General features: G+C 40.3%; 1 protein-coding gene across 6 annotated transcripts in view; it reads right to left on the minus strand.

Annotated features, from left to right (window-relative positions):
* Nucleotides 1–393: 393 nt before the first annotated feature.
* LOC125377427 overlaps nucleotides 394–17,735 on the minus strand; it is a 30,168-nt gene continuing 12,826 nt past the window's right edge. For 5 of the 6 annotated variants that reach the window (XM_048390698.1, XM_048390696.1, XM_048390695.1 and 2 more), the window contains exons 4-8: nucleotides 17,513–17,572; nucleotides 17,109–17,204; nucleotides 16,765–16,822; nucleotides 16,421–16,489; nucleotides 394–1,392 (exon numbers count right to left, since the gene is read on the minus strand). In XM_048390698.1, coding sequence (XP_048246655.1) covers nucleotides 737–1,392; nucleotides 16,421–16,489; nucleotides 16,765–16,822; nucleotides 17,109–17,204; nucleotides 17,513–17,572 — 939 coding nt within the window. In that variant the 3' untranslated portion in view covers nucleotides 394–736. The remainder of the gene's footprint in view (nucleotides 1,393–16,420; nucleotides 16,490–16,764; nucleotides 16,823–17,108; nucleotides 17,205–17,512; nucleotides 17,573–17,735) is intronic. The other variant, XM_048390700.1, reaches the window with a different exon arrangement.

Consider the following 17,735-nt stretch of genomic DNA (forward strand, 5'->3'; position numbering starts at 1 on the left):
TGCGACATATATGATTAAGTCGTAGTAGAGTGAGTGCGTATGGTTTTACGCCGATTTTAGCAATATTCCAGCAATATCACGGCGGGGGACACCAGAAATAGGCTTCACGCACTGTACCCATGTCGGGAATCGAACCCTGGTCTTCGGCGTGACGAGTGAACGCTTCAGCCACTAGGCTACCCGACCGCCCTAGTCGTAGAGCGTCTGTCCGGAGAGCGAAAGTTCCAGGCTTCGATCCCCGGCGGCATCATACCAAAATACGTTGAAAGGTGGTACTTGTTGTTACTCTGGCGCTCGGCATTAAGGCGAGGGACTGGTCGGCTCGGAATATACTGTGTATAGTGTGTCTGATGGGGTATTCATGTTCAACTGCCGCATGGTATCTCAGTGGGCTCTCACTATAAAATCGGCATTAATATGGACTAACACAAGCACACATACACACACACACGTGCGTGCACGTTGCTATATAAGTGCAATAATGTTGGACGCGACGTTAAACCCGATTTCACCTCGCCTAAATAAATACGGTATGACACTGTTGATTTTGGCACCATTTACAGAAAAATAACTTCTCTAAATAATCACTTGTATCAAATATAATTCCAAATGATTATGCTTAGGTCAGTTTGATCAATATCTGTTTAAAAAAGCCAAACTACTGACATTCACATTGTGTTTATAATAACCATCTATTGTCACTATCACGACAGCGCCTTGGCAATCATTGTCACTATCATGACAGCGCCTTGGCTATCATTGCTTTCTTCTCCTCTGTCATGGTGATGTCGCTGCCCACTACAAGTGTCATGCTGACAGTGAGGAGATGTGGGTTATGCACCCCGAACATCGGCCAAAGTGGCTGACTGGAGTCTACTTTGTCTAACGTCGATTTCACTTTGTTCTCCTTCACATCAATGAAGACAATCTTCTTCCTGGCGTCATCATAGACAACACCGTAATGTAGTGTGTGTGATGCCCCTGCTGTGTTGGGGAGAGTGTCAGGCAGACACAGCACACGCTTCCCCTCCTTCCATGTCTCCCTGCATATCCCGCCGTGTGTAGCACAGCGGGCGACCAGCATGCACCTGGAGCTGGGTAGTGCATTGATACAATGAGACACGTCCCTCTGCTCCTCCCTGCATACACCCACCTCCAGGATGAGGTTCTTCCCTGTGAGTGGTTTGTCCAGACTGACCCTGTTCACCACCTCCCAGTACTGGGGACAGCCAGCCCGGGGGAGGGGGGCAGTGCTACATGTGCCCCTGTACTTCTTCAGTCTCCCCTCCCCTGCAGGTCTGGTGTCCGACTTCCTGTTGACCAGGTCTCCTTGTGTGTTGATGTGGACTGTGTCGAGATTGACTCTGTCTTTGTCATACTTCAGATGTATACCTACAACATATGAATGTAGTTTACAAGTGAACATGAGACAAAGTGTGATATTTATGATATATAATGACATGTAGATGGTTCTAATTTATGAACAAGTAAACTCTACTCAACAACAATGTAACATAATCAGATTTCAGATGTGAGGAAGGCATTCCGAGCTAACATATATGTTCATATTGGATTAACTGATAATCCATTAACCCGAATATGAAATTAGGAAAGTAGTAAGTAATAATTTGAGTTTGTTGTTCGTCAGTTATTTAATGAATCACAAGGTTAGGCACAAGCGACAGCAATACATGAACATTAGATTGTGATACTACATCCTCAGATATATTGGCAGATGATATTCTGAATTACTAAAACAATTAGTTATAAACAGAGCGTGCCGATGACACAGGAACACACAGAGGAGTTCCTGCTCCCATACACCGTGTTATAACAGAGACCCCGAGAAACGCAGTATAACGAGGAACGTGCAGACGGCTGGGTAAAGTATTGTGCAGGCAGCTATGAAAACTGTTCAAACATTTCTGGAATATTCTGTATTATCATTATTTTGAGTATGCCATTGTAATAATGTTCTTTATGCTCCTTTTGTGGTGTTTTGTGCATGGAAATAAACTGACATGGACCTACTGCTTTTGATTATTTGAATTATTTGTGAAAATACAAAACAACTCGCAAACTGTTGACGAAATTGCTTCCAGTGTCTTCTTGTGACAAGACGCTTCGTGTTACGCGTACGAAGTACATACAGGCGTCGTTTCAGCACGTGCAAATCACGCCAAAACCATTCTTACTGAGACGCATACGATTTGACGGCTGTTATTTTCGAAAGCAGATATTTGAAGACGACCAATTGTTGTAATTGATTTCGTTTTAGTTCTGCAGTATTGAACTAGGAGGATATGCACTCGCCTTGTTGCGTGGACAAAATGTGAGAGGATCTGTTATATAAGTCGGAGTGAAAACAATGGAAATATAAACAACTACCAGTTATCGTATAATTGGCACGTGTCAGGTGATCACGCGCACGTCCTCAGTTCCTTCTTTCGTATTGTTGATTATAATGAATAAGAAATGGTTTTGATAATTTGTCGTCTGCCATCTTCACATCGATACTACTTGGGATGCGATAATATGTCAGGTATATATTTCAGGTTGTGCTACATGCGGCAGTGAAACCTAATTTCAGTCAGAAATGAAACTGATTGCAAGCCATGTCTGAACTGAAGAACCGTCGGAAATAGAAATAAATCGACTCTTGTCAACTACGTAATATTTAACAAAAAGACAATGATGGGTGGCATAAATACAGTTATTCTTGTTCTGTGGATAGAGCGTCTGCCCTGAGAATGGAAGGTCGGTGTCTCGATCCCCTCGCTACATCGACCAAAATACGTTAAACAATGATACTTGTCACCCTGCCTGGCTCTCGGCGATGTGAGGACAAACCACAAACTGTCGGCCCAGTAAACTGTGTCTCAGTTGGCTGTCCATTTTAAACCCGGGCGTGGTGTCTCAGTGAGCTAGGTCAAGCAAGGTCAAGCAGCCACACATGAGATAAATAATCGTTAACGCGTTGAGACCCATTTCAAATCGCCTCCCCCTCTTTTTCAATAATCCAATTTATCAATCGTTATAGGAGGAGCTGAAACAATGCCGATGCGACTTTGAATCCCAACTCACCCACTTATTGGAGGAACCTGTTTCTGAATTGTCTCAGAGCTTTCCCTGCAAACTACCCTCCTATAAATTTCCTTTCTGCCGTATTGATTTGTTTGTTTGTTGTTTAACGCTGCATGCGGCAATATCACAGCGAAATGGCGGCAGTGTGTAAATTATCGAGTCTGGACAAGACAATCCAGGGATTGACATCAAGAGGATCCATCTACGCATTGCTGAAGACCTATTCTAGCCCGGGTTTACCGTATCGCAGTTTATCCTGTTCACCACACTGTTAGGTATAATTGTATAAGTTAGTTATGATTGGTACTCAAAACTTACAAGGAGGATTAAAGTATATACACCGACACGTTGTGTTCCTCATAATAAGGAAGTTGACATCATAACTTCTCTTCCTAGTGTGTATCACTTCTAAACGCATTTCAAAGACTTAATCAAGTTGGTATTGTTGTACCAATGTGAACAAAACAGTGAAAAGATGACACTTTCACTGAATCGTATGTTGCTATCGTTACTAATGTGCAGTGTAGCCTCCCCTTGGGGATTCCGGGGTACAACTGTTCCCAAGCAGTCAATGGTGACAGTGGATCATGTGGTCAGACCAAGGATTTGGCTAGTTGCGTTTCAACGTATCTCATGGCGTGAATCGTTGCTCATAATATCAATCACTGATATCTCCGTCATACAGTTTGAATATTGTTGATTGCGGCCGTAAACTAGATACCAACATACACAGTGCATCCAGGACCTTTCTGTAGTCATTCATATTCGACACAGATCCGACACAGATCCACATCTGTAAGATCGAGACTGATTCAAGAAGAATGGAATTTCGAAGGCTCTGTGGTCTCTTATTGTGAATAATCAAAGCATTAGAACACTGGAAACGCACCAGTGCAAATACACCTTAAAGTAACCATTAGAGACGGAAGGTTAGCTAGTTCACCGTGGCTGCCAATACATGAGGCTCACGATCAACACTGACATAATGCCTTGTTTGTTAATTTTATATTCTCAAATGTCTCTGTCAACAAATCTCACCAGGCGCTAAACATGGCAATCATCTTCACTTGTGGCCTAGACACCATGTGCGATGTTTAGAAATCATCTGCCATACAAATGAAGGCGTATTTCATGAACAAAATCTGCAACTTGTCAAGAAATCGAAGACCCGTGAAGATCCGGGTTAGAATACGTCTTCCGCAACCCATGCTCGCCGTCCAAAACGATTATGCTTGTCGTAAGAGGCGATTAAAGGAATCGGGCAGTCATGTTTGCTGGCTTGATGATACATGTCATCGTATCCCAACTGCGTAGATCGATGCTCATGATGTACATCACTGAATTGTCTGGTCCAGACTCAATAAATTACAGACCGCTGTCATATAGCTGGAATATTACTGAGTGCGGCGTGAAACCAAGAACAATCCACTTTGTGATAATCCACCATGGAGGAATAAACATCTGGGCCCACTTTCACAAAGCGATCTTAGCGCTAAGATGATCTTATCCCCCATACTTTAACATAGGCTTACGATAGTCTTAGCGCTAAGATCGCTCTGTGCAAGTGGGCGCTGGTATATTTCACGTGAGCATAACCCACATTCTAAATATATACTCAACAACAAAAGTTCCTGTGACACCAATATTTTAGTGTATTTTTCAAACAAGTAAAGTTTGGTTTTCAATATTGTAGTACATGTATGGAATCAAGTAACAAAAACACAACCGCTACAGAAAAGCATGCATTCCATCCAAAAGTTGACTTTTATGCAAACCCCATGCATTTCACTACCCAAGTATGGGTATAAAAACGTGCGTTAACAGGATTCCATATGCATTGTATAGCATCGTCCTGACAACAACCACTCATTAAAAACACAAAATTACGCAATTATTCAACATTACGAAATGCCACGCCTGTCCGAAAATGAGCGTCTGCGAGCCATTGGTTTGCTTGAAGCAGGATAGAGTCAACGTGATGTTGCAAGACTATTTAACGTCCACAGAAACACCATTTGGTGTGTATGGCAACGTTGGCAAAAGACGATTGCAGTCAGAGACCATCCATGGAGTGGCAGGCCACGCGTAACCAATAATCGACAAGACAGCTGGATTCGAACAATACACCTACGAAATCGATTCCAGCCAGCAACAGTGACTGCAAGAAGCATCCCTGGCCTTCGACGAATATCTTCACAAACCGTACGTCGTCGCCTGAGATGTGCAGGGATTGTCGCCAGAAGACCCGCCAGACATCCCATTTTGACAGGTAACCACCGTCAAGCACGTCAACAGTGGTGCAGACAGCGTCTACGCTGCAGTGGGAACATGTTCTATTCACTGACGAGTCTCGTTTTCACCTCAGGCACAACGATGGACGGATTCGAGTGTGCCGACGTCGAGGTGAACGTTACGTCAATCATTGGGTCATGGAAGAAGATCGGTTCGGTGGTGGGATTACAGCAAGGCAGAGGACCCGTTTGATAGTGGTAGAGGGAAATATCAATGGACAGCGCTACCGCGACGAGATCATGATCATCGGCCCTGTTGTTCTACCGTTTTTGCGTCGTCATGGCCCAGGCATTACCTTTCAACATGACAACGCCCGGCCTCATATTGCTCGACTTGTTCAGGACTCTTTTCAACAAAACAACGTGAATGTCACCCCCTCGCCGGCTCGCTCCCCTGATCTCTCACCAATCGAGCACTTGTGGGATGAGATGAATCGGCGCCTTCTACGTCAACCAAGTGTTCAACAGACACTCCAGGAACTTCGAAACATCCCCTTCAGATATGGACAGATATCCGACAGGACTTGGTGCGACGCCTGGTCCATTCCATGAGACGATGTGTTGCTTGCATCGCAACCAGAGGTAGACACACACGCTATTGATTTGTAAATTGACATTTTGGCATGTTCATGTTTGTGTTATGAAATCACGGATTTCTGAAGTCAGTATGGCAAGTTAAACCATTTGAACACTTACAGGAGTCTTTTATCTGTTGCAAACCGAAATTGTTACAGATTTGGTAAAAAACATAACTTTGCATTAAATCTTATTCAGTGTCACAGGAACTTTTGCTGTTCAGTATATATTGAATGTTGCTCTCTTCACATCTATGATAATATACTCATCACAGCATGTTCCCGTGACACCCCTTTCCAATCGGTTGCATTCAAGAAAAACCTTTCTGGTATTCTAATTGGATACGAAAATATAAAAACCTGGAGCACAAACGCAACCTCAGCAGAAAAGCAAGATCTGATGGCAAAATGTGTCTTCCATGCAGCAATCATGATGAATTAAACCAGGGTATAAAAGCAAGCTTTTGGCAGGGAGTCGGTATGCATTGTTTCTGCTTGTCTTGACAACTGCAGCATGGAAAAAACATCAAATTTCGACCATTATATGAATTTTGTAGATGCTTCGCCTATTTGAAAATAGCCGCTTGAGAGCCATTTGTATGCTCCAGTCAGGAACGTCGCAGCGTGAAGCTGCTAGGCGATTGAACGTGCACAACAACATCATTTGGACGTTATGGCAGCGGTGGTCGCAAACAAACGACACCGACCAAAGAGCTTTACGATCGTCCGTCAGGATCGTTGGATTCAAACCAACCATCTGCGAAATCAGTTCCAGCCTTCAACAATCACTGCGAGAACCATCCCTGGCCTTTGTCGAAATTCAGCACCGACTTTACGTCGCTGTTTAAGAAATTACGGGATTGTTGCGAGGAGACCCTCCAGACGCCCAATTCTGACCCACAATCGCCGCCGATTGCGCCTGCAGTGGTGTAGACAGTAAGTGCTTTGGACGGCAATTCAGTGGAGACAGGTTTTGTTCACCGACGAGTCTCATTTTCCCCTCTCCCACGGCGATCGGCGAATACCAGTTTACCGACGTCGCGGTGAACGTTACGCTCAGAACTGTGTTATGGAGGTAGACCGTTTCCGAAGAGGCAGTATTATGGTGTAGGGAGGAATCACAGAGAGACAGAACACGTTTCCAAGTGATCAATGGCAATGACGAGGTCATCCAACTTCTCGTTGTGCCGTTTTGAACTTTTCGACCCCATGTTGCCCGGATTGTTCAACAAGCATTTGGACGTGAATGTGATTCCATGGCCTGCTCGCTCTCCAGATCTTTCTCCAATTGAGCACATGTGGGAAGAAATGGAACACCGTCTCCGACGTTTACAACATGCTCCGACTACAGTACAGGAACTGAGAAACAGGCTGGTTGGATGCCGTTCCGCAATACTGTATGTATCCAAGCGAGAGGGTGACAGGCACGCTACTGACGTGTGAATTGACAATTCTGTTCTTGCATCTTTCACTTGTCATAACGTAAGGTCTGTGCGAGACGTGTGTCATTTAATGTGAAACCATGTTTTACTGGACCATTGTCTGTTTGCAACTATGAATTCTTTTAGATGTGTGCATCAACTTTGATCAGGTTCTTGCTTATACTGCTTATACTTTTGTTGTTAAGTATATATGTATATATGATGACTGTTGTATCTAAATATATATGTGGGGGCACGGGTGGCCCAGTCGTCTAAGGCGCCGCGTTTCGCTGTGCTGAGTTGCAACCCTTGGGCACGCCAGAAACTATGATTGTAGGTTCGAATCCCGGTTCGCCGCGATTATGTTTCTAGGTTTGTCAGCACCATACCCGTGGACGTGGGTTTCGCCGAAGCGGTAAACGCCTAAGACTTGCATCACTTCGGGCTTTTCTCCCACATTAATTAAGCTGACACGCCGCGATATAACTGGGATACTGTTAAAAGCAGCGATAACCCCAACTCAATCATTCATATGTATATATGATGACAGCTGTTTTGGTGTGGAATTGTCAGTGTCAGTAAATGATTGAAGTACAAGTAAAATGTCGGTTACTGTCGGCGACAGCTTGTGAAATTGGTTGTTGTTTACACGCATGGCAGACTTGATCGTTCAAGAAGTTTCGGGATAGAATAGTTTCTAGAAGTACCTATTTACTTGCTAAGTTGGATCGATGCTCATGATATTAATCACTGTCACTTGTCTGGTCCAGAAATGTTTATTTACAGATCATCGTCCTGTAGCTGGAATATTGCTGAGTGCGGCGTTAAACAACAAACTAACCAACCAACCAACTTGCTAAGTGCGAATTTGATAGCTAGCTGCAACTCCATATTCCTGCCAGCTTCCAACACTATTTTGGCTTCAAGGACGCAGACATGCCTGTTTTAAGACATTCGGCAGTGACAAACGTTGCATTAATTCTTGTGCCTTTAACTAATTGCCCCAGATTCAAATTAACAAATTAAACCCTGAATTTTCAGGAATATTGTTCATCCATATCAGTTGTCTCAGATTAAATGAGAGTTATTACTGACAATGACATCCATCCGTCTTCAGCAAATAATCTGCAACCAATGGCTTGACAGCAACTGTAAACAGGCGTTCCCCTAGACATCTTAATGTACTTGTTTTAATTGAAGTAATATGTCTGTTTGCTGTAGTTTTGCGCCGCACACAGCTATGTTGCAGCTTTTTGACGTCGGTTTGCGAAGGACCAACCATTTGATATTCTGAGCTCAGGTTGAGCCTGTGACTTTGTCGAGATAAGATATTTTTTCCACTGCACCTACAAAACGAGATTTTGTTTATTTAAAACTATAAGCCTGGACAACAATGTACTTTTGTGGCAGGCAATTTCTCTTTTCATAGTCTGAAGTACGATAATTTATTTCTAGAAGTGTGAGTAAGTGAGTATGGTTTTACAGGTCATCGGCATGACCTGCGAACGCTTATCAACCAGGTTTCCCGTCCGCCCCCAAGAAATTTAAGGGACAATTTATTTATTTCGATAAAATTCCACCGCCGCCATAGTCAAAGACAGTCATTGGGGTTACATTATTCAAGGACTTATAAGTGAGAAAAATGCCTTTCTGGATTCATGTAATAAATACAAAGCACAGGGCTATGACAATAGAAAATATCAATATAACACAAATCTACCTATTCTAGCGTATTTTAACTAACACTGTGATTTAACTAAAATATACTTTTGATTTTGATGGATCAGGAACTAAAATGATAGTCGATGCAATTCCCTGCATATGTTTTCCTGCTTGTTCAGATGCAAATTTGACTTGACATTCCATGACTTTATAACGGGTGCTGCAGGTTTACCCTTTAGCAAAGAACTTGTTTTATTACTGTTGATAGTGAATCATAATCACATACATGTTCTTATGATATAATCGGAATCTCACTATGCACTCTGCAGATGTTTTTATTATGGAAAGTTTTTTGTTGGTATATTTATTGACAAACAAATCAAATATTGAAAATTTACTTGATGAAAGTTTAGCTACGTTTTCGTCCTCATTAAACGACGTTCCTAAATGTCAGAATTTTCAGAAGCAAAAGGAAATGAAACAAATAAGGATGACAGTAGTAAAGACAACAATGAAGTATTTTCACAAATTGAGTGAACGTGTGAGTGAGTTAAATTTTAAGTAACAACGGCAGTAGTTAAGCCCTATTGTGACTTCAGCATTTGTTACCTTCATCACAGAATTATATTTGAAGGGCAAGTAAAGTGAAAATATTTATTGTGATTTTGTTGGAAATATTAATGTTCCTAGAGACATTAAGCCAATTTCCGAGAATTTACAAAAAAAATACAATTTGTAGAAAGTATTTAAACGTCCAAGGGAAAGTGCCGAAATCAAACGTTCAGTAATTGGCTTCGAAAACAAACCTATTTGGGGTGCTTTCGCTCTGGGAAAACAATCTTGTAAATTCTACTTACTTAATTAGTGACAGTGGTCAGAAGGTAAGTAAACAATATATATACTATCCTGCCTGGTAGATTGCACGCAGTAGCGGGGGAGGGAACACTGGACAAAATATCATCCATTCCAAACAATCCAAAACTTGGAAATACCACCATTCCAAATGGAAATATGACCATTCTAAAAATTGTCAAGGTCATATTTCCAAGCTTGGATTTGTTTGGATTTGTTTGGATATGTTTGGACATGTTTGGATACAACATGTCATAATCATATCTGTTAAACGTTGTACAACGTTTGACCTTATGTGAGATTAGTAATGACATGAAAGTAAATAATTAAGAGTATTTTGGCACTTTTTACCATGAAAAGACCAAATCATGAGCAAATTTATCAAAATGAATTTCTGTCATTTAAAGTGGCTACTCTTTATATTTAATTTCTTATATTCCTTGTCTATAATCATACGACATTGACTATTAACTTTGAACAATTAAACAAATATTTTGTTTTCCCATACCGACTTACGGTTGTGTTAGAACAAAGACCGTTTCGAGAATAAAGGGCCTCATTATTATAATTTGAACGAATATACATAATGGTACTAGGTATAAATGAATTTTGATAAGTGTTCGTACAAGAATATGAACTTCGAATTATCTCGGAATTATGCGCAACACATAGGGCGGGAAATTGTATAATTGGTCTGGAACTATCTGACGGTAATTCAAAACAGGGAACATGATTTCGTCAAATGAATCATTTAGCCAGGAATGCCACGATTTAAATGCTGACAAAATGAATAAACATATCTGGAACAGAGTAGACTGTTCATGTGGACAATTATATGTTACGTCTATTGCCAATGAAGTTTATCACCCCATGTTATAGCATTTGCTCCATGTAAAAGATAAAAGCCAAATAAATGGGACAATTAGTTGTTATGAATTAGCTTTACCTCTGTGACATATTACGCAACTAAAGATGAATATGTTTATCAAATAATCAATTACAGTAATTAACCTAGTGTCCTTATTTATACACAATTTAATTACGTATTGGGGTACAATATATAATACACATATACACGGAATGATTTCTTATTTTGTCAATTTAATCATAACCCAAATCATACAAATCGAACATGTGGAAATAAAAGTAGTGACTAACTTTATGATCTAGGGTATAAATACTCAATTGTATCCTAATCCTAATAGTATAACAATAAATCCTATTGAGTATTTACTGAGCATATTTAGATACATCCGGATCTACGACCGCAGTCATATAAGCAATCAAGGAAAGTATATTAGATTGAATTAAAAATGTGCTATCACTAAAACAAAATTCACCGTTATCAACGTGAGCCTAAACCTGGGAGAAATAACGTTCTGTTCTGTTCTGAAGATGCCGTCATGATTAGTTGGCGCCAGTCTAGACTGTCCAATCAACGTGAATATAAAAACCGTGATGATACTTGACCAGTTGATGACACCTGTCAACTCAAGGTGCCCCTGGTCCTCCACCCACCATGTGTAATACTTAAGCGCACTTGATTGTTTTATTTGCAGTTATATCGCTGTTAGGCTGAGTGATGAGAGAATACATTTTGTTGTTTTTGTTAATGATCATTTCCATTTTCAATGTGGTAACCTTATAAGTGACTAACTTTTTTATCATGATGAAATGAAACATATTAAAATAATCAGAGGGACTGACGATCGCATTTTTCGCATAAATGTCATGCTCGCATTAATTTCAAGATTTACTGAAGATAGATTTGAACATTTCTGAGCAACGATCATGTTTGGATAAGGGAAGTTATCTTGTCTCCGCTTGGAATTGGATTCAATCGGGCGAGCATTACCGAGATCGCAGCTTGACTGTTGGGTACGGCCGAAAGGCGGCATCCATGTTGTTCACGCTCCGCTGATCACGGGGCCTCATTTGTCTGTATTCTGCTTATGAGCCGGGATGCACATGAAACACGGGTGTCAAAACCAATATAGTTACCAATTATATGTACGGTCAATTAGCCAGTTCAAGAGACAATACCCTGGTTCTGCCACCTTTAGGTGTAATTACGTCGCATGCCCCTGGTTCAGGGTTTGTCTGATCTCCCGTCATAAAACCACGATATTTATTTACCTCGGACAGCGCCGACTTCCTGTGTACATGTACGTACATGGCAATAAATGGTTTGACAATTGTATTTTGACAATTTATATGTATAAAAAATCTTCTCTAGTATTTATAAACCAAACCTAAAAACATCATATAAGAACAATTGTGTTTTTGAGACGTAAGTTTTCTATTAAAACAACCATGCAAGTAAGATTTCAGCCGTATTATTACTTTAGTTACTCCACAGATTACACATCTTATATGCTGCAAACGTAGCGAATGTAATGCTACCACGTCACAGCTGCCTCGGTAATTAAGGGCTGGAATGTTTTTGTGAAGGCAGTTGGAGCAGACGAGTTTTACGACTGTAAAAGCCCCTCGCTAGACAGACAAGTAGTGAATGTTTGAGATAAGTTTATTATTTATTATGTATAGTTTAAACTCAATAGATAATTTAAAGTCGTTTTATTGTTCAAATTACTAATAAAACATATTTTAACTTGTTAATTCTAAACATACTTCCAAACAATTCCAAACAATTCCAAACCATTCCAACCCATTCCAAACATTTCCTGCGTTGGAAATATGTTTGGAAATGTTGCCAATCCAATTTTGGATTTTCTGTAAAGATCGATGCTTCCAAGCTTTGGAAATGTTGGAATGAGCGTGATCTTTCCAAAGCAACCCAACGTTCATTCCAAATTGGAATGGACGTTCCTTGGTCTTGTGGAAGGGATATGATAGTTCAGTGTCACCGTCAAGACCACGTGACATTCCTCACATCCACCGTGGTCATTGCCATGGCCACGCTTGCCATTTTGAGACAAGGAGATGATTGTGAGTCAGAGTGTTAGCTATATATGTTGACTTTATTACGTTGTTAATGTAATTTTTTTCATGACTGACACACTTATGAACTTTACTGCATGTACTCACTGAGATGCTATCTAATATCTACAATACAACCTATCTTGTGATGCTTAGCAGACATACGTAAGGGAACTGTCAGCTGCATCTCAAGCATCAATCAAGAGCAAAACTAAAGGTGTCACTATTTCTATTAACCATACACAAAAAAACATTGCACACAACGAGAGTGTGTAAAACGACCTTTAATCTTGACATTGTAAATAACCAAAATAAGACTTACTATCTGTAACTAAGCTCTTTATGACCAACATTCCGTTTGGGAACCATAAAGCACTGCATAAATTGCTGCACTTGGTCGTATTTAACGTAATAAGTTGTGGACACGGTAATCCAACGGATGAGAAGACAGAGATGCTCCATAAAGCGATAAAAAGTATGACGCGCGCGGAAGCGGAAAATCAAAGCGCTGGCCAGATCGCTGAAACTGCGTAGGCCCCATGCTTTAAACTCAATAGAGGCACGGTTAGGGCTACTAATTATCAGTCAATAATTATATTCTTTCAATAAAATATATGTACAGCAGATTTGGACATAATGCCTTGGAACGGACAAAAGCAACACAGTCAAGCAGTAATTCGCTAAATGAGCTGAAAGCAGTTTTTGGGAAAGTTCATTCTACTGCATTAGAAGCTGATACTACTGACAGCACTACCCGAGTGTTTGGAAATAGAATTTAGAAATATTTGCTCAAGTTTGACTGGGAGTTTCTCTTCTTCAAGTCGCTTTGACGCGCCTGTACCTAAGCCTGGCAAGGATAATACAGATCCATCTAATTACGGCATCGTATTCTGACTGTGTATGTAAAACAATAGTGCATATTGTACATAATTCATCAGTTTGGTTCTTGGAAACCATGAATCTTATTAACAACATCAATTGTAGGTTCTACAAAACTCGAAGTACTATGGATATATGTTTCGAATATTTTGCACAAAAATGCATTTGTAAACAAGCATCTTGTTGTATATATCTCTTTCATTTCAGAAAATGCATTTGATACCACATGTACGGTTGACATTTTCAAAGACCTTTATTATTATATACTGAGTCAAATTATAAACTTCACATTTTTAAAAGTAATCCCATATATGATATACAACGGACAAATGTATCAGAGAAGGTAATTTTTAATCATTAATGTCCAAAGAAGGATTTTAATTAACGGTGGTAACCATAATTTGTTCAAGGACCTGCGATATTCGGTAATAACATCAACAGTTTCCAAAGTCCCAAGCACGAGAATCTGATGGAACACAAGTGCAGTAGCGTGTATGGCCACCATGTGCATTGACGACTGCCACACAACGCCTCCGCATGGACCTTGTGATGCTTGTGAACACATGATTGGGAAGACGACGCCATTGTTGCTGCAAAATGGTGCGAAGAGTTAGATGGTGCAAATTGTTGTGTGGGGTCTGGCATTGTCGTGTTGGAAGATCAAACCGGGTCCATGTGCTGCCATAAAAGGCAGAAGTTCTGGTGCCAGTACCTGGTCTCGGTAAGCAGCAGCGTTGAGGTTGCCACGGATGACAAGAAGCCTGGAACGTGCATTGCCACAGAAAGCACCCCACACCATGACACTTCCGCCTCGAAATCTGTCAACTCCTTGTACACGACACTGGGCGTAACGTTCATGACGGCGCCTCCACACCCTCGCCCTACCATCAGCAAATCGAAGATTAATTCGGGATTCATCACTGAAGACGACTTGAGTCCAATTCCTCTCAGTCCATCGTAAGTGTCGCTGTGCCCACAATTGACGTTGACGTCTGTGTAATTGAGTCAGAATCGGCCCGCAGTATGGCCGTCGTGCTTGAAGGTGAGCAGTTCTCAGACGGTTTTGAACAGTTTGCGAACTCAGTCTACCCCTAAACAGTTTATTTCTTGTTGATGTAGCCGTCAAAAATCAGTTACGGAGGCGACGTAAGACAATCTGACGATCCTCTGCATGTGACGTCACACGTGGTCGACCTGGCCGAGGGCGATCAGCGTTGGTACCCGTTTGCTGTAAATCATAAACAGTCCGTCGACTACAACCCATCGTCCTTGCGACTTCAGCTACGGACGTTCCCTTCTGCAACATGCCGATGGCACGTTCACGTTGCACATTTGAAAGGCTTAGCATGACAAATGGCCGTAAAGACCTTTGTATTTGTGTGTTTTTCTGTTTTTGTTAATGACTGCTAACAAGTATGGCTGAGCACAGATGCGGTATTATGGCCACGTGACCAATTGCACGTAAAAAAACACTTTTGCCACTATAGTGCTGTGCACATGATTTTGATCGATTCACCTGCACAAAAACGGGTGTTATCTGAAGACAATACGTGGCCATTACTGTTTAAATACACAATAACGGCCCACAATGATAACTGGTCAAAATGTTAAAATTTTAGGATTGTTAAGTTTTTAATTTGGTTCAGTATATTTTCGGAACCGTTTGCTTCATGTTATATCAGATTTTACAGACAATTCTAATTTTGTGTTTGTTCAACCTTGGCTGATCAAATACTTTAATCATAACCACGATAAGGATGTCCCACAGGTCAATAGCTTTGGTCGTTACGTTATTTAGTGTTCCATAATCGTTGATACTTTGATGAACGATTTCGATTCATTTTGCTCATGTATATGATTGAGATACCGTTTCAATTGTGTCGCAACAAAATTCAGAAGTATTGTCCAGGAAAGTGTTCCCAAAATGTATGAGCTGCAAATAATTGCACCGACATCACACGAGACGAATTGTACTTATTGTTACTTGAACGTCATGAACTATATATTAAAAAAAGCACCTGTATCGGTTAACTAAGGAGTCATGAAGCTTGTGTACAAGTTACCCAATATTATTATTCGGATGTATTTAGGGATGTCACTGATTAACAGTGTTTTTGATACATGACAGCATCTACACCTGTACACCTTCTCTGTATATGAAGGATCGAATATCAACCATACCTACATCACTTTAGGAAATCAATTTAGGCAAACTTTCAATGACTAAATGGACTTGTAGTTGTTGAATCACGATCGAACATGTCACATAACAGCTCTAACTATTCTTGAATTAACAGTAAATATTAGTTTGAACTAAGTTCAAAAAGACAAAATAGGAACAATACTAGTTTGATATGTGGTGCTTCATCACTTGAAAAAAGAAAAAACTTTTTCTTGACCAGTTGTAAATAGTGAATGAGTGAGTATGGTTTTACGCCGTTTTGGCAGTATTCCAATAATATCGGGGGGGGGGGGGGGGGGGGGGGGGGATGATCAAGTCACATCGGCAGTATTTCAATTGTATCGTGACTTGAAAAGGTTTAACATAAATAATAATACATTAAATTCCGTCAATTGCAGTATGATAACCAATATACCACAGTTTTGTTCTTAAACCTAGATTGACGACATGAAAAAGATATGTATTTGTACCAGACTATGCAGTGACTGATATCATTAACAAAGATAATGTCAATGGCAAGACACAAATACTTACACAGGAGGACGAAAGTGTTGTTCGTTGTTGCCGATTTTAGAAAATGTGAGGTGACAGCATCGGAAAAACCTGACAAAGGTAAAAGAATTCATAAAATAGAGCGACTGTGAGGAAAGTTGGTAAGAAATAGTTTCTTCATATTGATACAGATGTAGCAATGAATATTTTGTATAGAGAATAGATACCTTTATCAGTTTCTGTTGCAAAACAGGATATTTTATTTTTATTTCTTTATTTTTTTATAATGGGGTTGAGGGGTGGTAAAATCACAGACTAACATGACTTTGATTGTGTGTCGTTTATATGAACATAATCTCTCAACGTACCAGAAAGAACGTACACACCTGTATCTGAATGTGTTTCACTTCCACCAGTTGCTCCACCTTCCTCCTGTACATGAAACTAAAACATAACAGAAAACATTATGCAAGAACACAGGCGGGTATAAAAAAAGCTCTTCCTTTGTTTGGATAAGTGAGCTTTCAAAAGACACAGATAACCAATATACATGACATGATGCTTCACTTGAAAACCATCACACAAGATATCAGTGACTGAAAACTAGTATGGTTTTTTATGCTGATGATGACTGCAATAGTCCAGACTCGGCTCTCCTGATTGCAGATCCGACGTAAAGGAATAATAACTCAATGACTGGCTTTAATAATAGTGTGAAACCTTTGCCTACCCTTTCAATTTGTCGAACTCTGTCCTTTCGTTTGATTTTAGACTGTTCACGTTTGAGTAACCTTTCTTTCAATTCGTCAATTTCCTTTTGTTGTACCTACAAAAAAGATAATCAAGGTATTAACAGTTCGGCAGCACCGCCACGTTCCCAGAGAAGGATTAACTAAATCGAATCAGGATCTTTGACATTCTGATTATGTGTCATCAGCCAGTTGCTCATATTTTCAACTGTTGGTGTCAACTCAAGTATTTACAGATCGTCATTATATTGTTGAGGTTTCATTTTTGTCTAAAGCTGTGTATGTGTTTTTTTGTGGTTGAGATAAAGACAAAGTATCTCTTTACACGTAGTTTAGTAACCTTCGTAGTTTACTAAATGGTTGATTCTATATCATTGAGACATACCATCTGTAAAATGGATAAGTTTTCAATTGTTTCCCTTCCACCACTTGCCCCACCTTCCTTCTGTACATGAGAAGTAAAACAAAACAAAACATCGTGCAAGAACACAGGCGGGTATAAAAAAGCTCTGCCTTTTTTTTCGATAAGTGCGCTTTCAAAAGACACAGATAACCAATATACATGAAATGATGCTTACCGTGAAAACCATTACACGCGATATCAGTTA

The sequence above is a fragment of the Haliotis rufescens genome, unplaced genomic scaffold (genome assembly GCF_023055435.1).
Source record: "Haliotis rufescens isolate VD_foot unplaced genomic scaffold, xgHalRufe1.0.p SCAF_9, whole genome shotgun sequence".
NCBI lineage: Eukaryota > Metazoa > Mollusca > Gastropoda > Lepetellida > Haliotidae > Haliotis > Haliotis rufescens.